The sequence below is a fragment of the Gopherus evgoodei genome, chromosome 4 (assembly GCF_007399415.2).
Source record: "Gopherus evgoodei ecotype Sinaloan lineage chromosome 4, rGopEvg1_v1.p, whole genome shotgun sequence".
Lineage (NCBI taxonomy): Eukaryota > Metazoa > Chordata > Testudines > Testudinidae > Gopherus > Gopherus evgoodei.
The window spans coordinates 122,049,428-122,073,383 of record NC_044325.1 but is presented as its reverse complement, the minus strand read 5'-3'; the positions used below and the strand labels follow the sequence as shown (position 1 = coordinate 122,073,383).

The following is a 23,956-nucleotide window of genomic DNA, read 5'->3' as shown; positions in this document are numbered from 1 at the left end:
GACAAAGCCCCAAATGGTGCCAGGTGTTTGGGTGCAAAGCACCTCAAGCTGGCTATCACCCCAAAAAGCACTGCTAATTTGATATTTGTGGGAATAAAGGGGATTGCCCCAAAAAGACAGTAGAGATAAAGACTCTTACAGCGATGTATCTGAAATGCCTCCTTCCTCCATGAATCAAGTAGCAACTTCCTTCTGAGTAACTTTACAAGTGCCTTGTAAAGCTTTTTCAACTTATCTTAAGAAATTCATGGTCCATGAAGATCCACTTCTGCTTGCTTTAATTTTGTCAACGCCCTCTTCTCATAATCTTTTGAAATTCAAAATATTGGCTCACACCACCAGAAAAAGCAAAGTGAGGAAATTAAGCTCCTCCTCCTGCTGATATCACCCCTATTTGATATGTAGCAGATGCAGAAAGCGTTCCCCATTCTCTATCTATCACACTTTCTTTACATGTATGCTTCATTGTCTTGGGTAAAACTGCTACAATATTTTCTCCCAACACAAAGTAAGCACAAGAGGAAGAGTGATGAACGAATCCTTGGACAAGTTTGGGATGCCACCATTTCACAGAAAATAGATGCACAAATTGCTGATGTCAAAAGCAAGTGTTCAAAAGGTAAACTTCTATGAGGAATGAAAAACCAGAAAAGGATTTTGTGCGCGCACACGCGCACGCACACGCACGCGCACGCACGCACGCACGCACGCACGCACGCACGCACTCACACACACACACACACAAAAGGCTTAAAAACTTATATGCTGTAGTATGAGGGCTGTTTATAAAAATTCAGTAAGTGCTGAAGGTCAGCTTTGACTGGAGATGTTTTAGTTTGGCTTTGTTGAGGAAATAAACTTTGAGCATATGGTTTCCTGTTCCTCTTCCTAGATTTTTTTTTTTTTTTTGTGTCTGTGTTTCAGCGCCAAGAAGACTGAGAGAAACCAGTCAAATGAAGACCACCAGCTCTGGTTTGTAGTTTCTGGCTAAATGGTAAGCACATGATATTCTGCATTTTCTCTTGGGTAGGGCTAAATTTAATCAGAAGTAGTTATAGTTTATACACTTGACTTATGGGGCCTGATCCCGGTGTCAGAAAGTACCACTGCTGCTCTTTACCTTCTGCACTGACATTTAAAATATTCCTGAGGCTTTCCAAACTACCACTGGCTCCCAGTAGAAAGGTCTTGCTATTCCAGGATTGGTAATAGAGATTCCAGACTGTACTAGGTTTTTGTCTAAATTAGGTACCCCCATCCTTGTATCTGGAAATGCACTTGGACAATAAATACTATTATTATAGCACTTTTCATCCTAAAACTTCAACTGGCTTTATAAACAGTAGCAAACTGCATGGCACGCTTGGGAGTTAAATGAGCACACCTGTCCCATTTTACAGATATTAAACCAAATCACAGAGACAAAACGAGCTGTCCAGTGAGTCATTTGTGAGGAAAAGCACTGAGGAGTCATAAGCCCCAATGACCTACTTTCACGACTAGGCTACACTTATTTCCTCTACATGGGAGTTACAGTTGTTATTCCATATTAACGATTAATAATAAGACTTTACGTTGTATTTTAGTTTCTTTTTCCTGATACTGGTGATGGAAAACCGAAGCAAAATCAGTGACCTGCTTCAAAGTGCCCTTGACAACCTTCTTCAGGAAGACTTCAAAAGATTTAAAGACAAACTATCACACTTTGACTTTGAGGAGAAAGGTACCATCCCTCGAGGTCAGCTGGAGAATGCCGACAGGACAGATACGAAGAACCTCCTGATGAAATTCTATGGTGGAGACGCTGCAGTAAATGTAACCATAGACGTTTTCACTCAGATCAACCTCCGAGATTCTGCTGCAAAACTCAGAGAAGAAAGAGAGAAGGGTAAGAAACCTAAAGTTATTGTAAAACCTGGGAATCTGCCCCAGGGCAGCAGCAATAGCAGCAGCAGAAGGAGAAACAGGCTGATGGCAGGAATCACTCACTCACTCACTCATGCCCGTCACCCCAATCGGGGTATGGGCCGCCAACCACAGATCTCCAGAGTCCTCTATCCTGGGCCATTCGCTCTAGCTGGTTCCAGGTATAGCCCATTTTTTTTGCTATCAGCCTGAAGGTCACTTCGCCAGGTGTTTCTTGGATGGCCTCTTTTCCGCTTGCCTTGGAGGTTCCACCGCAGTGCCTGTCTGGTGATGTTAGTTGGCTGCTTACGTAGTGTATGTCCTATCCAACCCCACCTTCTCCTTCTGATTTCTTCCTCTGCTGGGAGTTGACAGGTCCTCTCCAAGAGGAATGACAAATTTCAAATCCCAGCAGGAAGCCACGGGGATGCAAAGCAGAAATGACCATGGTGGGCCAGATTCTCTGACTTACTCCACTGATTTTTCTCCACTCAGGTGGCACAAGGGGAGCAGAGGCAGCCTGTTACTCTCCTTCTGAGGAAATCCACAGTATGGGACAATCCTAGTGGGTGTATAACCAACACAGTGGTGCAGAGGGAGTGTCCCAGACAGAGAGAGGTGGGGAGGAGGAGTAACTGAAGTGGATCCTCAGCTGAAGGACTGTTTCTTGGGGACCATAGGTAGCTGTTGCCCTCCCCTCTGGGTGGCACTGGCACCCTGGGGGCTGTTCTAGCTTGCAAGTGGGGCAATTTTCCCCAGACCCTGGGCCCCTCAGGGGCCCGCTTGAGTGTGTCGGAGGCTCCCCCGCCTCTGTCTTCCCCCATCCCCAGGTGTCTCAGCATGCCGTGTCGGGGAGCAGCTCTGGCCAGCACTGCAGCACCATAGCTCCAGCAGGGCCTGAGCTCCTCCCGCTCGGAGCCGCGTGGTAAGGGAGCGGGACGGCAAGCTGCGGCCAAACAGTGGGAGCTCAGGCCCCACTGGAGACACTGCGCTGCTGCAGCACTGTCTGGGGCCACTTCTGGACTCGGCGTGCTGAGGCTCCAGGAGAGGGGGTAAGCAGCATGGTAAAGAGCCGGAGGTTGGGCACCCCCCGACCCCAACCCCCACAACCCTGACCCCCAGCTCTGAGCCCAACCCCTCTGAACCGGACCCCCCCGTACCCCATCCTCCCACTCAGCCTTAACCCGGGGCGGCTCTAGGTATTTTGCCACTCCAAGCACGGCAGGGAGACTGCCTTCGGCGGCTTACCTGCGGGAGGTCCCCAGTCCCATGAATTTGGTGGCAGCCTGCGGGAGGTCTGCCGAATCCACAGGAATAGCAGACCCTCCGCAGGCATGCTGCCGAATGCAACATGCCTGCTGCCCTTACGGCGACCAGCAGAGCGCCCCCTGTGGCTTGCCGCCCCAGGCACGAGCTTGGCGTGCTGATGCCTGGAGCTGCCCCTGCCCTGACCCCCAGCTCTGAGCACAGCCCCTCTGAGCCAGATACCCCCCTGACCCCATCCCCCGACAACCCTGACCCCCAGCTCTGAGCCCAGCCCCATTGAGCAGGACACCCCTCTAACCCCATCTCCCCACATCCCTGAGCCCAGCCCCTGTGAGCCAGGCACCCCCCAACCCAGAGCCCAGCTCCCCACCCAGCCCTGGACAGCAGCAGCACCACGCCCAGGCAGCGACAGCCCATTGGCACCAACCATCACCATCACCCAGCAACAGCCCATTATGTAATTGCAAATGTATACATACCATTAAATCATGTAGTGTTTTTAAATAATGTATTTAGTGTATTTTCAAATTATTACAAATTAATTTTTGAATGTATTTCACTAGTTATTTTTTACATTTCCAAATACATGTTACTATGGTATTGCAACTTTTTTTATGGAAGGGCCCCCTAAAATTGCTTTGCCCCAGACCCCCTGAATCCTCTAGGTGGCCCTGCAGGTTGCTGTTTCCTATGCCTGGCTGGGACAGAGAATTGAGGATGTGTAACTGGAAACTGATCACTGCAGAGAGCCTGGCACAGTCTATTATCACCAAACAGCTGATGGGCCCCATGGAATATTTCTGGGATTCCAGTCAGGAACTTTATCTTCCAGGCTATTTTTCATTAAAAACAAACATACAAACAACTCCCTCCCAAAACAAAAATAATAATAAACCAACGTAAAAAACCCCAATTCACTGCAGTACAAACACTCAAGAAATAGCTGGCAAAGCTAGAGAGCTGTGGTTCCAAAAGCTGAAGGCCACTTTGCAATGTCCCACAAGAGTGAAAGAGTCAGTGCCAATGGGGATCCACTCTTTAGTTGAACAGTGTTAGACTCCATGTGCTCTGTGATGGAACTAAACTCAACCCTGTTACAGTCATTCCTGTTCCTCTCACCCATGGTGACAGTGGAGCTCAGCTGGGCTGGTTCTGCTCAGGGTCTCTGGGATGGACGCTCCAGGGCTGGCAGTGGAGTTCTCCTTAGAGGCCCTTGCAATTCACTTCTGAGGAAGGTCCACCAGGGTGTAAGTTTAGCAGCCTCCAGAGCACAATGCAGGGGGCATTTATTTGGTGTAGACTGTGAGCTCTGTTAGGCAGGGATGTTCTTGTTGTAAATGTGCACAGGTAGTGCTTTACTGGTAATGAAAGAGGTGCCAGGGCTCAAGCAATTTTTTGTTACTTTCATAACTGATGCAGAAAGCCGAGAGGTGCCGGGACTCAGTCCTGGCAAACCCTGGCACAAATTAAGCACTGTGCACGGGACCTAGTACAGTGGGGTCCCGATCACTGATTGTGTCTCTAAACCTATAAGAATTTCCTAATTATTTGAGTCTTTATGTTTCAGAGGAATGAGAGAAGAGGGTACTTTATTCTTTTAACTTAGCCAGTCCATCTGTTACAATAATTATTTAATGCAACCTATTCTTAGCTGCCCATATATTTAAAAAATTGTAAAAATAACATCTAGTGGATCAGGCAATAATAGTTTTATGTAAATAGTTAAATACAGGGAAAAGCTGTGGGGAGAGGGAAGAAAAGACCCCATTATCGGACCGCTACTCCCAGTGGTTGCATCTTGATTATAATTATTTGAACAAAAATATTTCCCTCTATCTGCCCCAATGTCTGCCTTAGGTCTCTAGGTTTGGAAAGGCTCTGAGTCACCTAGTCTAACCCCTGCGCTAGGGCACAACTGTCTGCTATATGGGCCCTTTAATTGTTTCATCTGATCTGCTTTGGCACATGAGTGTTTCTTGGGGGATTCCCTCTCCCTAAAAACACTCTGAATTTACTCTCTGCTCCACAAATGACACTGTATAAAATGACTGCTGGTAGCAATGTTCTCTTCAGTGCTTACCTTTTAAACACAAGATGAAATTGCATCATTTAGTCACCAAGTGCCTCTATACAGAATATAAATACACTAGCATTGAAATGCACTCTAAAATCTTACAATGTCATTTAAATATAATTTATCTTTCAGATTTGCATTTGAATCAAAAACAGTCAGAGGCTTCAGCAGAAGGTATGTGATATCTACATGGGGAGTTACCCCAGTACAGTGGTTGCCTGCTTACTCAACTGGATGCTTTCTGGGAACTATCCCTTTGACACACAAACAGTTATGTTAACAACATCTGTACAAATGTCTGTCTGGATGATACCATTAGAACAGGGTTCCCTTATTACTCCCCACACTAGGAGAATATCACAAATACAGTAGTAACACTACCTATTCCCAATGGCAACATTGTATGGTGACTATGATAATAGTCCTGGAGGTGAAAAGCATTTCCTAGGGTTTAATAGGCAACAGCTGGTATTAGTCTCCAGGAAATGCCCTTGCGTTGTAACTGCTACTGTTGTTGAAATCACAAACTGTTTTTCTTTAAGAGGAAACAAAACAAACTCACATAAAGGAGAGAGGAAAGAATAGTAAAGAGAGAAAACACAGCCTTTGTCCCTGATGCTGACTTTCACTGGCAACCTCACTGCTGGAGAATCTCAGAACCAGCACATGGTCTGATCAGCTGCTCTGAGGCACGGCAAACTTTTACCAGTGTTAAGCCATTTGAGGCATTGCTTTTAGCTGCTTCTCTGGCCTCAGACATGTCATAGTGTTGTGAAAGATGAATTGTTTTGGCTGGCTAAACCAGACTCTTATTAGACAGAAAGCAGAAAGGGAAAACTAGACACATGAAGAAAGGACAGATAGTAAAAAAGAAAACTGACACGTGAGGAAGGGGGTGGCAGCAAGAATCTCAGGCTCAACTCCCAGGTGGTGTTCAGGATTTAGCCAAAGTCAGTGGAGATGGTGATGTCATTTGGTTCCCTCTCTCTGGTTCTTGGTGTGATCAGAATGTCCTTCAGAATCAGGTGGATCCACGGGGGTGGTATAGATGGCAGCTGTGATAATAAAACTCGTGCCTTCCAATCCATGCATTTTTCTGTTCTGTTTAGTGACCCCCAGACAAACAGTCTTTCCATTAAAATTAACGGATGAAAATACATTTTGGTGATTTTCAACTCTTGCTGACTTTTACAGACATTTGTATATAATGGGCTGAGTGGGACTTTTGTTACCTTGGGCAACTTCCACTACAGACTTGTGCACAACATTCCTCTGGAGATGTTTGTTACAACAATTGGTACTGAGCCAATGCACCCTCTTTTAAGTGAGGAAAACAAGTGAGGGTACCCAGTTGTGGTCCACAAACATTCTGTGACAGTTTTTCAAAGCTGTGGGTCCTGGCCATATTCTAGTTTGTGAAGTTACATTCTTTCCACCTAAATACCCATCACTGTTTCAGTTGGATCTGATATTCTCCTCCTAAGTTGTATACTGTTGCTGTGCACCGTTTAATAGTTGTCAGGCTTCACCCAGTGCAAAGCTGAATTTCAGTGGGGGATAAAGTGATACCCACAGTCTTTACGCATATGAATAATTTCAGTGGGATGATTTATTTGAGTAAGAGTTTAAGGATCAGTCCTGTAGTTAAGTGATTACAGGATCCTCTATGAGGAGAGGTGCAGTATAAATTTAAGTTACCATTCTTATTGTAAAGATAACTTTATTGGAACAGATTAATGAGAAGTCTATCCTTTTTCTGAATGTCCAGTTAAATATTTCTAATGCTTCATGACACTGATTTAGATTACAGGGGGAAGTATTAAGATATTAGAAATAGTAGAGTCAAAAATACATGGACAACCTTACTGGCCAGAATATGATTCTAAAGATACACAAAACTGATTATTTCAATCATGCAAGGGGGAGAGAACATTAAATTTTGCATGGGGCATTCTTCCCCATTTCATGTCCTCTTTTGTTATGTGGTGTTATGTGCAGTGTTAAATAGTTAACAAGTTTCACTCTAGAGATTGCTGCATTTCCATGGTGGGTGAAGTGATTACCACAGTTTTTACTCACATGAATAATTTAAATAATGGCTGCAGGATCAGATCTAATTAAACATTTGGGGATCCTTTTCAACAAAAGGTATAACATAAATTTAAGGTATTATCATTTTATAAATTTATAGATTTACTATAACAGTGTAACTATGTCTTTATTCTGAACTTCTGGTGCTTCAATATTTCTAACACTTTATGTCCTTGACTTAGATTTCAGGGTGAAGTACAGAGAATATGTACAAAAAAAGTATCAAGTAATAAAAGATAGGAACGCTCATCTTGGTGAGAATGTGAAGCTAAACAGCAGATACACAAAGCTGATTATTGTTGATAGTCATGGTTATGAAAAAAACCGAGAACATGAAATAATAGCCACAGGTTGGAAACATACAGAAGCCATGACTGAGCGAGCTAGTTCTGTGATTACCATGGGTACTTTATTTAAACCTTACAAAGATGGGCAAACACCACAGATTGTTGTACTGGTGGGAGCTGCAGGGATTGGAAAAACAATTACTTCAAAAAAGATCATGTTGGACTGGGCAGCTGGGGAACTTTATAAGGAAATGTTTGATTATGTCTTCTACATAAATTGTAGGGAGATGAACCTTCTTACTAAGGAAGTAAGTGTGGCTGATATGATTTTAAAACATTGTCCTAATAATAAGACATCAATTAATCACATTCTCGGACAATCAGATAAACTCCTGTTCATAATTGATGGATTTGATGAACTGAGATTTTCCTTTGATCAGTCAGAAGATAACCTGTGCTCTGAGCCCTGGGAGAAAAAGCCAGTGGAAATTATACTGAGCAGTTTATTTAGGAAAACAGTTCTTCCTGAATCCTACTTACTGATCACTACAAGACCAGCTGCTCTGGAGAAACTGGGGAGGTGTGAACGTTACGCAGAGATCCTGGGGTTTTCTGAAGCTGACAGGAAAGAGTATTTCCATAAGTTCTTTGGAAATGAGAAACAAGCAAGACAAGCTTATAGATTTGTGAGAGAGAATGAAATTCTCTTCACCATGTGCTTTGTCCCCATCATGTGTTGGATCATCTGCACGGTTCTGAAACAACAGCTTGAAAAAGGTGAGGATCTTGCACAAGCTTCCAAAACAACCACTGGAATGTATGTGCTCTATCTTTCCAGTTTAGTTAACCCTCCTGGAAGCAATTCAAAGCCATGTAAGAAAGCTAGTTTGAGAGGACTTTGCTCTTTGTCTGCTGATGGAATCTGGAAGCAAAAGATACTGTTTGAGGAAGAAGAAATCAAAATGTTGGGCTTAGATCAGGCAGGTGCTCTCCCTCTCTTTTTGAACGAAAACATTTTTCAAAAGGATATTGACACTGAATGTCTCTACAGCTTCATTCACTTAAGCTTTCAGGAGTTTTTTGCAGCCTTGTTTTATGTGCTGGAGGAAGATGAAACAATGGAAGATTCAGGGACTCCCAAGAAAGATGTGAAAACATTATTAGAAAACTATGGAAACTCTAGAAATTACTTAATGTTAACAGTGCGATTCCTGTATGGTCTCTTAAATGAAAAAAGTATCAAGGACATGGAGGAAAAATTTGGGTGTAAAATTTCACCTAAAATTAAGTTAGATTTAATTAAGTGGATTCAAACATATAAACAAACAGTGCTATCTGTGCCATCTGTGTATGATAAAATCATTTGTCAGCTTGAGGAGTTTCGCTGTTTGTATGAGATCCAAGATGAAAATTTTATGAAAAATGCATTGGAGCCTTTCACTAAAATAGTGATATGTCGAAATAATCTTACTCCAATGGATCAAATAGTTCTTTCATTTTGTGTAAGCAATTGCCATAGACTGGTGTCTCTTGAGATGTATGCCTGCACATTCAGATTTGAAGACCGTAAGAAAGAAGTACCACAAAGACATGAAGAATTAGATCAGTAAGTATTATTTGAGCTCTAATATACACACCTTCTTTAATTGATGAAATGTGATTATCCCTCTGTTTTGATAACTAATAAATGGTTGAATGACCCACCACAAAATAATTCTATTTCAGCAGGCTAATGATAGTTATGGAGATATCCTCAGGTTCACATTACCAAAAAAGGTGTTTTTCCTTTTTCTTAGCATGATTGTTTGGTGCTCGGTCCACTCAGTGACTGAAATGTTTGCTATAGTCTTATCTAAACGGGTTATGAACAGGAGTGAGGTGAGACCAAAGAGCTGGAGAGGGAAGCATGCTTTGTGTCAATAATTGTACAAGGAAGGTAGAGTGCTATTCACTGAGACTTCAAATGATCTTTGAAAAGCCTTTCATCAAGGGGCAAGGAAATCTTAAGGAAATAGACCCATATTTCCATGCCCCCAATGTACAATTATATTCTCCTCCTCAATAAAGGTAGAAAAAAATAATTGAATTTTTCAGATTTTTAAAATCCAAATTCAAGCTTTCTTCTTATTTTGAATGTCACTAAGCTTACTAACCTTAAAGGACAGAAGGTTCTACCTAATCTCAGGGAATATCAGGAAAATAATGCTTCTCTTGCAAAACAGAACAAACTCAATTCCCTGCCTTTCATTCACACCAGCAGCAGAGTAACGCTACATGCTGAGTATCAGCTTGACAGTGCACATCATTTTTTCATTGTCTTTAGAGCACCATCCTTGGATGGCTCAGTGCTCAGACACTGTGTGGGCTATATGACACTAGGTTGCCCTGTACTTGCTTGTCATCTTAGAGTGTTGTTCTTGGACCATTGCAGTTAGTTTGAGCAGTAGACTAGTTGAGTCTGATGAATTCAAGTACTCTGTCAGTTGTAATTGCTATTTTATTGCCACTTTTAAGATCTTTTTTCTTTAAAATGAAGGTTTAAACCGCTCTGTTAAACTGAAAACTCCACCATAACTTTATGCAGGGTCAACAGTACCCCACTATCATGGTTCATTTCCTCTGTATTGGTTTAAAGTGTTTTCACTGGACAACTCTTATCCACCTGCAATAAAATATGGTTGTTCAGTGTTACATACAATTTGAACAATATTTCAGAAGTTTGTTCCCTGTCAGTCAATATCAGCTATAAACAAAATAAATTCTTCATTTCGTAAGTGTTTCCTGTCACAGCTCCAGTACTAACAGCTCCGCAGGACTCCAAAACAATCTTAATTAGCCCTGCCAAGTGTCTCACATCGTGCATGACATTCACATATCTGCAGGTCCGTAACACATTTCCTCATGGTGAGTGAAGTATGTTGAACTGCCAGTGAAAAAGCCAAGCCTTTTAATTCTAACTCTTCTATTTGCTGCTCTTAATATTTCTATGCATGTCACAGCCTTTGTTAAGCAAGTCCTCAGACCTCTTTGGCTTAGGGGAGATGTAACTGTTATTCACCCATTTGACAGTTAAGATAACTAAGGTCACTGAGCTATGGATAGAATTCAGGTCTCTAATAGGACATCCCAATTCTCCTGTACCAGGCTAGGGTGGTTGCATTATATGACTGTACCATTTGTCTGACTTATCGACCCTCTTGCATGCATCAGTTGAAGTGCAGCAGGCACAGACTTTTCTTCTGGGTCTTCTTTCTCCCTGGGACTAGGACTTTGATGGTTCTTTTGTCATTGTGTCACATTGCCTGTGAGGTTAAAGGGGCCAACATATTTCCTTGAGTAACCCTTCTAATATAGCATGGTTCTTTGCTCCTCTCCTGTGGCTAGATCACATTGAGGTTGATGAATCTGATATGCCTCCATGCTAAAAGGTGTGGTCCTTTAAGTCAAGTGGTTGAAACTCAAGTTTCCAGCTCTGCCAACCATGCAGACAACCCAGACGTCAGGATCTTTACACTTACCTATGCTGACTCTGACCATTAGCCTATAACCTGATCCCAGAGTCAGGAACAGAACCCAGCCTAAGAATCATGATATCCAACATTCCAGAGTTACTTCATACATAGCTGCATAGCCAGCTATGGCTATTCCACACAGAGGTTAACAGCACAGATCTCACCCAAGAGTGATGCCTACAGCTGAAGTGGTAGAAGTCTGTGCTGAAGATTGTCGATTCAAATCAAACTAATAACCCATGTGTGAGAAAATGTAAGTAAGCCAGCATGAGGACTCTTGATTAATAGTTTAAATGGTTTTAGATTGAAAACAATTATATTGCAAGGTGGATTTGGATGTTTCTATTTGCTTATAGATGTATTTTAATTGTTTGTATTAATGAGAGCTGTCCTTTGAAGAACAGGGTCCCTTAAAGAATGGGGCACATTACAGAGTTTGTTTTGAAGGAGACTCGTGGAAGGCACTCAGCAGTGGCAGAAACATAGCTAAATCATGGAGAAATGCAAAGTGGGGACTGACATAGTAAGAACAAGGCAAGAAGGTTATCTTAGCAGCAACATTTTGTGTGGACTTGAGATGGCAAGACTGCATTTGTTGAAGCCAAAGAGGAGGCGATTGTGGAGGCCAAGGTGTAAGAAGACAAGGGCTGGATTAGATTTGTAGCTCTGTAGCCCAAAAGGAAAGACCAGATCTTAGAATGTTGTTCAGGAAGAAGTGGCAAGATTTAGATGTGGCCTGGATATGTGGATCTAGAGAGATGACTGAGTAAAAAATAATACCCACATTATGAGCATGTGATACTGGAAGGATGATGGTGCTTTCCACAGTGACTGGGAGAAGGGAGAGACTGGGGGAGAAGGAAAGATCAAGAGTTTAGTTTTGGTCATGTTGAGCTTAAGGTTATGGCTGGACCTAGATGAGGAGATGTCAGAAAAACAGGCCAAGATTTTAGTCTGAATGGAGAGAGGTCTAGAGAAGGGATATAAAATCTGAGTTATCAGCATAAAGATGATAGTCAAAGTCATGGTTTTGAATGAAATTACACAGTGATAGGATGTAAGTGGACATATGGAGGAGGGAAAGCATGGAGCCTTGTGGAACCCCAATGAATGTTGGAGGGGAATGAGAATGATCCATCAAATATAACACTGACTAGAAGAGAAAAACAGGAGGGGACAGAGTCATGAAAGCTGAGAAAGTAAAAAATTTCAAGAATGGTCAGCATTGTCATGTTGTAAAGGGGAAGGATTGACTACAAACCCTGAGATCTAACTAGACAGAGGTTATTAGAGACTTTGGTAAAGGAAATTTCTGTGGAGAAAATGCCAGATTGGAGATGGTCTAGGATGGAATTGGAGATAGACATTCCAAACAGCAGTTGAAGATAGCGTGTTCAATGAGCTGGGAGAGAAAGGCAGAGTAAGCAATATTTGGAGAGGTGGGTGGGGTTTTTTACAGGGTACAGTAAAATAGAAATGGGAAAAAAAACAGAGGAGAGGGAGAGTTTGAGGAAAATGGTGAGGGAAGGGGAGAGATTGGAGAGATGGTAGGTCATGAGACAGGATGGGGTGGTGTTACTGGCATATATGGAGGGATTAAATGAGGACAGTAGGCAAAATTTTTATGCCAGCTAAAATATCAAATCTGTAATCTCTTTCGGAAACATCTGTTTCAACTGTGCCTATAATTAATAACTCACTGAACGAACGTTGCCTTATTATTCACAAAGTGCCTGAACAATTTAATAAAAAAAAAAATCAAACCCTTATCTACTGTTGAATCTCAAATGATGAAATAATTATAGATCTTCACAAAAACACTGGTGACAGTCTCATTTGTGTGAGTGCTCACCAGGGATCAGAGTACAACTTCAAAAAATGAATCGGTTACTCTTAGTAGCACCTATTCTAGTTCAATCTGTGAATTTAAAGTACATCTAAGATACCAGATACATTTTTGGGGAGATGGGGATTTACAGTGAACTGAAACTGTAGTCAAGTATCAGAGGGGTAGCCATGTTAGTCTGCATCCACAAAAACAACGAGGAGTCCGATGGCACCTTAAAGACTAACAGATTTATTAGGCCATAAGCTTTCGTGGGCAAAAGGCCTCCTTTGTCAGATGCATGGAGACAACGGGCGCTTTTTGCCCACGAAAGCTTATGGCCAAATAAATCTGTTAGTTTTTAAGGTGCCACCGGACTCCTCGTTGTTTTTGTGAAACTGTAGAATAAATCATATGCAGTGCATGACCACAAAACACAGGAGGCTATTTTAATATTCAGGAAATAGAATTAAAATCTGTCTCCAGAGACCAAGACAGAACATTCCTCTTCTCTCTTTCTAGGGACCAACATCAGGATGAGCTGAAGCATTCACGTGTTTTCCTGCTCTGTCAAGCACTAAAGGATCCAAACTGTAAATTAAAGAAACTATGCTAAGAAATTATTCTGTCCTTTTAAAAATCCTTTTAAAAATCCTTGCTTTGATCCCAGAAATTCTACAGCTGTTCAGCTCTCTTTGCCACTGCTGCTGTAACTATCATATATTAGCCCCCAAAAAACTCAATAACACTGAGTTAAGGCCATTCAGTCCTGCCTCATGCCCTTCCAGAATCTGGAGAGAGGCTAAACTTAAACCTCTGAAAACTAGGAGATACAAAGTGACAGTACACACCACCCCTGCAATGCACCCTTAACTTTGCCTTGCTAGAGCTGGCAATAGCTCTTGGGAGTGTTTCAGTTCAGTGAGGGTGGCCCAATCATAAGCAGATATGGAAACACTAAGAATGTGCTGTCTTTCTCAGGTTGGAATTGAAACACTTATCTGCATGCAGCCTTAGCTGTCATTTCCCCGGTTTTATGCATCGGTATGTACTGGTGGAGGGATCAGATGGAGCAGGCTATCAGAACTGTGACTGTGATATGAGGAGAGATGCATGTGTATATTTATAGATCAACTCTTTTTCATTTCAGTGCTGAGCTCTGTAGGTTGTGTTAGTAGAGGTTCAGAAGGATGTATTCTTGCCATGGCGATAGTCAACCATCTAATGGCATATATGACAGTGGTCTCCAAGGCCTAGTGAGTTGTAGGAGAAGGCAGTGCCTCAGAAGGAATCTTGAGCGCAAGTGGGGGTAACATTTTGTAAGTCTGAGAAGGTTTATGAACAGTAGGCTCAGGGTTGGATTTACGAAGGGGACTCCAGCTTGGCATTGCAACATGTAGCTTTAGGCGCTCTGTTACCTAGTAGTATCTGCAGACCCAAGTTAGGAACCCAGCCGTGGGAGTGGGGGTGGGGTTAGGTGCCTAAGATTGGGATTCACAGAAGCCAGTACGCTGAACTGCCTGAGCTAGACAGTAGGAAATACTGAGGCTGAGCAGAGGGAAGCACCTATCTCTACCAGGGGTTTCATAGGGGGGAAGCGCTGATGTCCTTTCCTGCTTATGCTCTATTGAACAGTGGTTGGCACTTCCACCCAGGATTTAGGAGACCGTAATTCTAATCCCTACTCTGTCAGATTTGAGCAAGGACTTGAACCTACGTCTCCTGCATCTCAAGGAAGTATCCTAATCGCTGGGATGTAGAGTATTCTATGGTGGAACTCTCTTAATTTCTCCTGCTGGAGCCATTCCACTTTGTATAAAATATTTAAATAGTCATTGCAGCACCATCACTTCATTGGCCACCCTTTGTGTGGGACCTGATTTGATGTGCTCTGAGCATGCCTACTAGATTGGGTCCCACAGGTGAGATACATGGGACAATGCTGAGTTTGAGACTCCTGCAGCTCAATGGCCACTTAGGTGGCTGTGTGCCGGCCTACTTGCAGAAGTTTAGGTGCCTAGGGGACTTTACCAGTGGAATTAAGGCACTTACAGGGTTAGATAGCAGCTGAACAGAGGTTTTTAAGAGCTATATTTTAGGCTTAAGTGGCAGTTAGGCATCTACATCCCTTTATGGATATAGGCATCTGTGGTTGAATGTAGGCCAGGTGTAGGTAGCTCCTGCTTGGTAAATCTGACCTAACCCAAGTTTTGCCTTAGTAAAGAGAAGGCATTAGACTTTGTCCCATGGTGCTTATATGCTTCGTTCCCAGAGTGTTCTGTATTATCTGTAAGACTAGAGTACTAGTATATTGATTATTGGCATGTTGAGGCATTGCTCAAAGAGGACAGAATTAAGGTTGTATTGTGAGGTGAAAGGTACTTTAACTTTGTATTTCACAGTTTTCAGAAGTAAGTATTTTTTTGGTTTTTTTTTATTCTTGTTGTTTTTATTCATATCTTTTTGCTAGAAGGGCAAGAAGTCACACTGGGCAACCTTGACTGTGCATTATCAGAAGTTTAGGTCATTTAATTTTCTTGCTTTTAAAGGAAGGTGAACTGAAATAGACTAGGGCTACCAGCCTCAGTTCCTGATCATTAGCACTTGGCAGACAGACAACACTGACCACAGCTGAATAGTGCCTGGCTGCCAGTCAACGTGTCCAAATTGATTGTGTCAGTGTATGTCGATCTTTCAAATGGTTTTTAGTTTGATACAACTATTCAGCTCCCTCTGTAAACATATATAAGATCTTTTAATGGTGAGTAGGAAGTGACCCCAAAGACCCCCATTCTACAAGACCAAGAAAATCTCTAGGTGAACTCTGAGGTACCAGTCAGTGTACTGTTCCCTCTCTGGTGATTAGCATACAGAGCTCAAGCTGATACCACTTCCTCTATTTTTTGTGTATGTAAGAAACAAATTGCATAAAAAGAGACGACAGACAACCAGCCTTCTCTCAGCCTTGAAACCTTCTCAGCTGTAAGGCAAGCAAAGGAAGGCACTTACCCTCTATTTCACGTCCTCCCTCTTTTTTTTGGTTTCAGAGTAGCAACCATGTTAGTCTGTATCCGCAACAAGAACAGGAGTACTTGTGGCACCTTAGAAACTAACAAATTTATTTGATCATAAGCTTTCGTGGGCTACAGCCCACTTCATTGGATGCATAGATTGGAACATACAGCAAGAAGATATTTATACATACAGAGAACATGAAAAGGTGGAAGTAGCCATACCAATTCTAAGCGGCCAATCAACTGAGATGAGCTATCATCAGCAGGAGAAAAAAATCTTTTCAAGTGATAATCGAGATGACCCATAGAAGGTGTGAGGATACAGGCCTTGAACCTAGGCCCCTAAGGTCATTCTTAGGCCACAACTGCCACCCAGTAGCTCACCTGACTAATTAGAAAGGGGAACAAGTGAAGTGCTAGCTTGCAGAGGGCCCCACCCCTGAAGCTCCCAATTAGTGAAAACATCCAGCATCCCCAACTGGCTGAGGGGCTCTATATAAGCCATGAAATAACACAGGAAGTTGTCTGAGCAACTAGAGGAATCCCTGGTTGGCTGATACTCTGGACTCCTCATGACTTCTGCCTGCTTCTGGTTCCTGTCCTCTTATCCCAGACCACTGTCTACTCCTAGTTCCTGCTTTGTTGTCCAACTCCATTGCATTTCAGTTTTTAGTCCTAAATAGACATGATGTAGCAAGTCAGAAAACAGACTGCTCCATCCATGTGATTAAAATATATCTCCCCAATGGAGCACCATTTTCATTATTTCTCAGTAACCTCCCTTTCTTTTTCCCCCTCCCCCTATTTACCTCCTCCTCTTACTCCTTGTTTGTTGTAAACAGTTTCTCTTTAGGGAAGGCTGAACTGTTTCTTTGCTTAGGGGATTGCAACTGCATCAGGACATGTGTTAACCTGAACAGTACATGCTGAATACAGATGAGATGCAGGTGGATCAGAAGCCATCCACAGTCTTGAGGGTGAAGTTTTTATAATAGCTTTGCATCCAGCGCGTACGCAATATGCTGAGTGATTCTGAGAATCTGACCTGACGTGTGTTTACATTCTCAGCGCCCATTGCCCCAGGACTAGGATTTCGTATCTTGATAAAGTAGTGTTTCTATAAACTCCCTGACAGCAAGGGAAAGACCGGACAGACAGAACTGCTCACTTTCTAATCTGTGCATCTATCTCTTGTAGCCTGAGGTCTTGCAAACTCACAGCGGATTGTTGTGGGGACCTCTCCTCTGTTCTCAGCACTAACCAGTTCCTGACAGACCTGGACCTGACTGCTAATGAAGTGAGAAATACAGGAGTGCAGCTCCTGCGTGAGGGACTGAAACATCAAAACTGCAAACTGCAGAGACTGAGGTAAGTACTGACAGATTTCCTTTATGTGAAGAACTTGACAGGGGGTGTGGACAGGGCTGGTGCAAGAATATTTTGCGCCCTAGGTGAAACTTCCACCTTGCACCCCCCCTCCGATATCCAGGCCCCACTTCCTACAGCCAAGTGCCCCCCAGGGGCCCAGATGTTCACAAAGTGCAGGGATCACAGGGAGGCTGAAAAGATGGGGGTCGTATGGGGGCTCTTCCAGAGGGTGAAGATGGCAGAGAGGGAGGTGCATGGGATTGTTGCAGGGGGTGGAGGTGTAGTGGCAGGGAAGAGATTTCACAGAGGCAAAAGGGGCTCGTTGTAGGGAGGGAGTGGCACAAGGGAGGAGGGGGTTGTTGGGCCTGGCAGGTGGGGGGTTCCTGTGCCTGAGGTTGTTGCAGGGGGGTGAAGGAGGCAGGGAGGGGTTTGCTCAAGGAAGGCATGGGCAGAAGGGAGATGGCAGGTGTGTGGGGGGTCCCGAAGTTGATGCAGGGGTGAAGGTGACCATGGCTGGTTGGGGAAGGGGGTGTTGCTGGGTGGAGATTGCCCAAAGGCAAAATTGGCAGGACAGGGTGCGTTGTTGGGGCAGGAGGTGCACAGGGGAGAAGGTAGCTGGTCGGTGGGTGTTGGAGGGGGTGGCACTGGCTGGGGGAGGGTTGCCCAGGTTGCTCCCACATGCACCATTTCCCAGGCCAGGGACTGGACCTGCCCACCCCTCGGCACTCTGCAGGCCCGTACGGCTCCCTGCTGCCCGGCTAGGTACCTGGCAGGCAGAGTAGACACCCAGCTTCTCTGTCTGAAGAGCAAAGTGCAGCAGCACCTTCTTCTCTGTGCCACCGGCCAAGCCGGGCTCTCCGCTGCCCCCAGGGCTCTCAGCGGCGGTACAGGCAGCCAGCCCCCCTGTGCCCAAGCCTGCTGCCGCTGCTGCTGAGAGCCCCGGGGACAGCGGGGAGCCTGACTCAGCCCCCGGCGCGGGGAAGAAGGCACAGCTGCTAGCGCTAGACCCTCCCCTTCCCCTCTCAGCTGCCGGCTGCTCCCGCGGGGGGAGGAACAGGTTGTGCCGCGGACAACCCCTCTAGAGCTGGGAGATGGGGAGCAGCGGCAGCCTTGTGCTCCGGTGTTTAAAATAAATGTTCGGGGCACTGCTTTTTGGCACCCCCAACCACTTAGCGCCCTAGGTGGCCACCTAGTCCACCTAGTGGTTGCTGGGGTATGCTGTGGAAGGGTGTATGCTGAGCTTCCTGCAGGTACATAGTAAGGCAAAGAGTTGAGTCTCTGTCAGTGGTACTTTCTGCCTGTCCCAAGCATGTGAGAGCAAGAAAGAACTGCTACCCATCAGAACCCTTGCAGTGAGGGAAAAAAATATTACCTCCAATTCAAGACATCTCCGATCCATCTATTAGCTGTTTCTCCTCCTTTTGTGCAACCACCCCTGCATTCACTTTTCATCCTGCTCCCAGGCTGTTCAGGGTGTTAATGGCTGCACCTTCCCCTCCTCAATGCATGCACTGTTCCCTCCCTAGGACAGAGAGCTAAATACAGCCCTGGGGACCAGCTGCTGGCCTGCTAGGCAACCAATGAACCCAGCTGCACTGCCTTGAAATTGACAGAGTGGCCACAGCCCCTTACTGCCTGCTGGCTTAGTCCTGTTTATAAGCCTAGCCCACACAGCAGCTCAGTGGCTGCTGAATGCGTTCCATGTTGCAAGCTGGACTTGTCCTTGTTCAAGGTCCTGCTCTTATGCTGCTCCAGCCCCTACTCCCCTCTGGCTTCAGATTTTTGGCTTCAGTCTCTGGCTTTGCCTCTGGCTTATGACTCTGGTTGATTCTCCAGTTCTGGCATTTGGCTTCTGTCTCTCTCAGGCTGATTCCTCGCTTCTATTCCTCTGGTATTGACCTGCGGCTTGTGTACTGGATTTGCACACCCTGGACCCAGCTCTAATCAGTAGGTGAATTCTTGCTTCCTCCACTAGGCCTGACCACTCATGGCCAAGTTAGCTACAGGTACTTACATCTGTTGCAGGGCATATAATGCATGGGTCATCAGTGACTATTGGATGATGGCATGGATACATTGGCCACCTGGAGCCCTACAGACCTGGGTTCTAGACTTTGAATCTTTCCACATCCATGCTGTGGGACTTCCCTGATGCAACCTTCTAGAATGTTATAAAAGATCTTAATCTTCATCACATTCACAGGTTGGGGCACAGAACTGAATGATGCCTATTTTCATATAATGCTTCTGAAATCTTGCATGTGTAATTCTGCCATTTACAAGGTTCCCACTCTGAAAAGGATGTTTGTGCTGCATCATTCATGATCTTTGCAATTCCTTCTCTTCCTCCATCTGGGATCCCTGAATAAATCAAAGTGCTTTTTGTTTCTGTTTTTCCTTTTGCTGATATCTATGCCTGGCCACCTGCATTCACTAATACCAAAGATGACTGTACTGTACTGTAATTTTTTCACTTTGACTTGGGCTGACTTTCAGATCTGTCAAATAATTCACACATTCCAAAGTTACAAATGAACCCAGAGCAGTGACTTTTTCATTGCAACAACATCTTACTGTAGCAGGATTTGGTTGGGATCCATCATGCTGTCCATTGGAGAGTTAACCACTGATTCAGGGATCTGTATTTTGTGTATTATTATTTGTTCTGTTTCTGTAACAAAAGTGTTTTATGGGGTTAGGTTGTCAATCTCCTGATTCATTTGGAGGACCAGGAAACTGCTTTTTGTCTGGTCTCTACCCTTCAGCCTGTCTTGCTTGGGTGACTCTACTAGGAGAATGAAACTTCCTCTGTTTTAGCTCTGTGGGGCAGGTAACATTCAACAACCCCACCACATCAAGGTAACAGTCTCTAGGTGGACAACTTTCTGGCCAACCTGAACTCTGGTGGCTCAGTGGAAAGGGCTAGGGGCTTTGCCTCAGGAGAAAGTCTTACCCCAAATTTTATTCCTCACCATTGATCAATGGCAGATGTTTGAGTCATTCTCAGTGCTAATTGGTCAAAGGTGAAGTGCAAGTGACAGGGCTTAAGAAGGAAGTCCTACCCAACACAGGTTTCTCATTGATCAAGGGGTAGAGTTTGGGGGCCTAAGGCAGGATTTGTGTTTGCCCATCAGTCCTTCTTCATGAAGAGAGTCATCTGTCAGAACATCTATTATAAGCCCTGTTCATGCTGGCTCACTCATCTCTGCATTTCTCTCTGCTGTAGCTTGAAGAGCTGCAACATCTCAGATGATGACTGTACAGATCTTGCTGCTGCTCTCAGAACCAGCCAGAGCCTGACCGAGCTGGATCTAAATTTTAATCATTATCTGAGAGATTCTGTAGTGCAGTTGTTGTGTGAGGGACTGATACAGCCAACCTGCAAATTACAGAGTCTGAAGTAAGTAACATTTGCCTTTGTCTGTGTATTTATACATGTCCTTTATGTAAAGTGCCTGATGCAGTCTGTGGCTGGTGGCTGCTCCCTGCAGTTACCTGGAAAAGCTGAGATTTCAGTGCCTCTCCAGCACTAGCATCGATGGCTCACAACATGCACCCATCCTCCCTGGGCCCACACCAGAGAACTGGCTCCACCTCCGGCTCCTCAAAGACCAACGGAATACATGCATTCGTGTGCACACATGCACAGATGAGTTTTAAACCAAATCTTCATAAGATACATTTTATTAAAAAGAGCTCACTCTTATCCTATAGCTCCACAGCCTGTGGCCTTTGGGGAATAAATATTTAATTTTTAAAACAAACCATTTTTTAATAGCTGAAACGTTGAACTCTCACAGCCTACATTATAAATCACTTTAATGACTTTTAATATCTTAATTTTCTATTTTAAAATCAGTGAAAGCAAAAGAGGTCCCAGGACCTGGATCTAAATTTCCCCATCTGAGCTGAAATATTCAGTCTGGGTTTCAGCTTCAGCCCCAGCCATATTGACTCCTGCCTTTGAATTTCCCAGGGCAGGGGCCAAAGTTGCTTTCAGCTGAGACACATCAGCAGTTTGGAGAAATATTCTTTGAAATGCAGCTTGCTGGGAATGGGGATGTGTGTTTACAGTTACAAACTGGGCAGGGAAAAGCAGGTGCCAATGCTGGGCTGATTGTAAAAAAAAACAAAACCCAACCCTTTGAGGAAAGCTCTGGATCTTTCTTTTTCTATTTCAATACATTGTTCTCCTCTTTTTCTTTCAAACACAAGATTCCACCCCGACCTGGGAGATCCTGGGAAACTCAGGAGATTTGGGGCCAGGTTTTCAAAAGACCCAGAAGCTCCCACTGGGACACATCTGCCTCATGTTTCAAAAGATCTGTATGTGGGATGTGGAATTCTCTTGAAAATCTGTGCCTACAGCAACAGCAGAGTGAGCTGCAAAACCAACCTCCTTTTGCAATAGTGGTCGCCCATCATTGGAGGTTTCGGGCTAAAGCCACCAACCCCTAAAACAGTGTCCCTCGTACTTTCCAAAGAACATCAGGAGGGCTGAGGTGCTTCTGTCCCCATCTACCTCAAAGTTTTGCCAGTTACATGGCTAGGACTCATCTCATAGCTGTTTGTATTCTTCTTTTAGTCTCACAGTCTGTCAGTGATTTTTAGCCTCTTACCTGTTGAGGACAAGAAGGTGCCACTCTCCATTATACACTCGACTTCTGGTGGCTTGTCTAATCTGCAATCAAAGTAAGATATATAATGTAGTGAAAGAAGACATCTATCAGTGATTTCCCTTCTCAGAGCAGTCACCATGACGGCCACTTTTCCAAATTCCTTCCATTCCCTTGCTTTAGGGGGCATCACCGTTGAGCTGCAGCTCCCCCTGCTCAGTGCAACCTTCCTGTCCCTTCCTGAGGAGCGAGACCTTCAGATCTCTAGCAGTAACTGGATTTGTTAGTTGATCAAGTAGATCCTGTGCTTCACTGATTAAATACAGAATAATTTGTTTTGAATAGCTAATGGCACGCACATCTTGTTCATTGAGTTTGATCCTGCAGCTTGCTCTATACATCCAAATAATTGGGGTCTAGTTCTTAAATAGAGATTCATCCCCTGTGGAACCAGGGCTGAGAAACTACAGTAACCAGCTTGGGAAACTTTTTAATTTAAGCAGCGGTTGAAATGTATTTTATTTTACATGCTCATTCAAGACCCTACTTTCATTCCTCACAGGTGTAACGCAAACAATTTTTAGACTACATTGGGTTCCCCCCCACAATTTTACCTTCAGGTTTTCATTTTAAATCTATGTTTTAAAACATGTGATTTGTTATATTAGTAACTAGAGTGTCACACACTCCAATACCTTCTGTAGCTGAGCTGATTGCAGACGCCCAGGGACTCCTTGCATCCCTTCATTTCCTGCCCCCCCTCCGAATGTCACACTCCCATTCCCATCTATTTTAGGAACTCCCGCAACCCCACCCTACACTCTTCCTTTTGCCAGGGTGTCTGTATATGCCCTTTATCCCCTCTCCTGATTCCAGCGTGCCCCATTCCCCCTCTCATCAAAGCAGTGTCCTCCATATCCCCCTGCCCCATGTCAGGGGGCTCCATGTGTTCCCTTCTCCCCCCTCATCTCCTATACGAAGGTTCCTCATTCTCCCTACCATGCCAGGGGTTCTACGTGCCCTTCCAATCTGCCCTTCCCCCATGTCAGGGGTTCTGCACATTCCCCGTTTCCCCACTCCCACCTTGCTAGGGGCTCTGTATGTCTTATTTATCTTGCCCCTCAAAAGTAACTTTCTTCTCCCCAAATTGGAAGGGACAAGTAGACCGCTGGTGCCCCCCACCAGAGAAGGCTTTGGAGAGGCAGTGTACTAGCAGGGAAGAAGGAATGAATTCTCCACTCTCCTCTTCCTCCTGGCTGAGTACACCCCCAACAGCTGTTAGGTGGCTCCCAGGTAGGGAGAGCAAAGAATATGCTGACCACTCTCACTATTTTATTTCTACGGTTGCTTGAGCCCTGGAGCACCCACGGAGTTGGTGCCTTTGCCTGACTTGTAGCAGTGTAAATCAGGAGCAACCCCAATGAAATCAGTGGAGTTACACTGCTATAAAATTAAAGCACCAGAGGTGGTTCACCAGCCTGGGAAGCAGTCTGAGTGGCACTGCAGTTCACCAGCAGATATAAACCCAATCTGACAAGCCAGAGAAAGCACTTCAGACTGGCAGTGCCAGCAGGAATCTGAAACACACTTCTTAAGTTGAAGAGGGTACTAAGCAGGGTGAGTCTAGCTGGCAGAGCTATACTGGCAAAGGTGCTGTAGTGTAAACAAGCCCTGCATTAACCTTGTTTTTGGGCAGTGAATTTCCCTTGATCCCCCACACCCTGCCAGGCCCCTGCCCTGAGCCTTGTACCTCCTTCATACACACCCAGCCCTCTGTTGACTCCTTCACCCCTCCCCCACAACCCCAGCCCTGACTCTGGCACCCCCACACATACCCAGCCCCCCCCGTCATGACACCTGCACCCCCCTCACATGCCCCCAACCCTCTGCCCTGACTCTTTCACCCCCCCAACATCCCCAGCCCCCCCACATCCCCTGCACCCCGCACATTCCCACCCTGAACACCCAACGGGAGCTTCTGCAACCCCTCCCACATTC

General features: G+C 44.7%; 1 protein-coding gene across 1 annotated transcript in view; it reads left to right on the top strand.

Annotated features, from left to right (window-relative positions):
• The first annotated feature begins 922 nt into the window (after positions 1 to 922).
• The window catches only part of LOC115650593 (NACHT, LRR and PYD domains-containing protein 3-like), a 58,916-nt gene continuing 35,882 nt past the window's right edge, over positions 923 to 23,956 (top strand). Inside the window, exons 1-6 of the mRNA XM_030560780.1 lie at positions 923 to 994; positions 1,587 to 1,888; positions 5,378 to 5,419; positions 7,519 to 9,229; positions 17,172 to 17,342; positions 20,569 to 20,742. Of these exons, the coding sequence (XP_030416640.1) occupies positions 1,609 to 1,888; positions 5,378 to 5,419; positions 7,519 to 9,229; positions 17,172 to 17,342; positions 20,569 to 20,742 (2,378 nt within the window). The 5' untranslated portion in view covers positions 923 to 994; positions 1,587 to 1,608. The remainder of the gene's footprint in view (positions 995 to 1,586; positions 1,889 to 5,377; positions 5,420 to 7,518; positions 9,230 to 17,171; positions 17,343 to 20,568; positions 20,743 to 23,956) is intronic.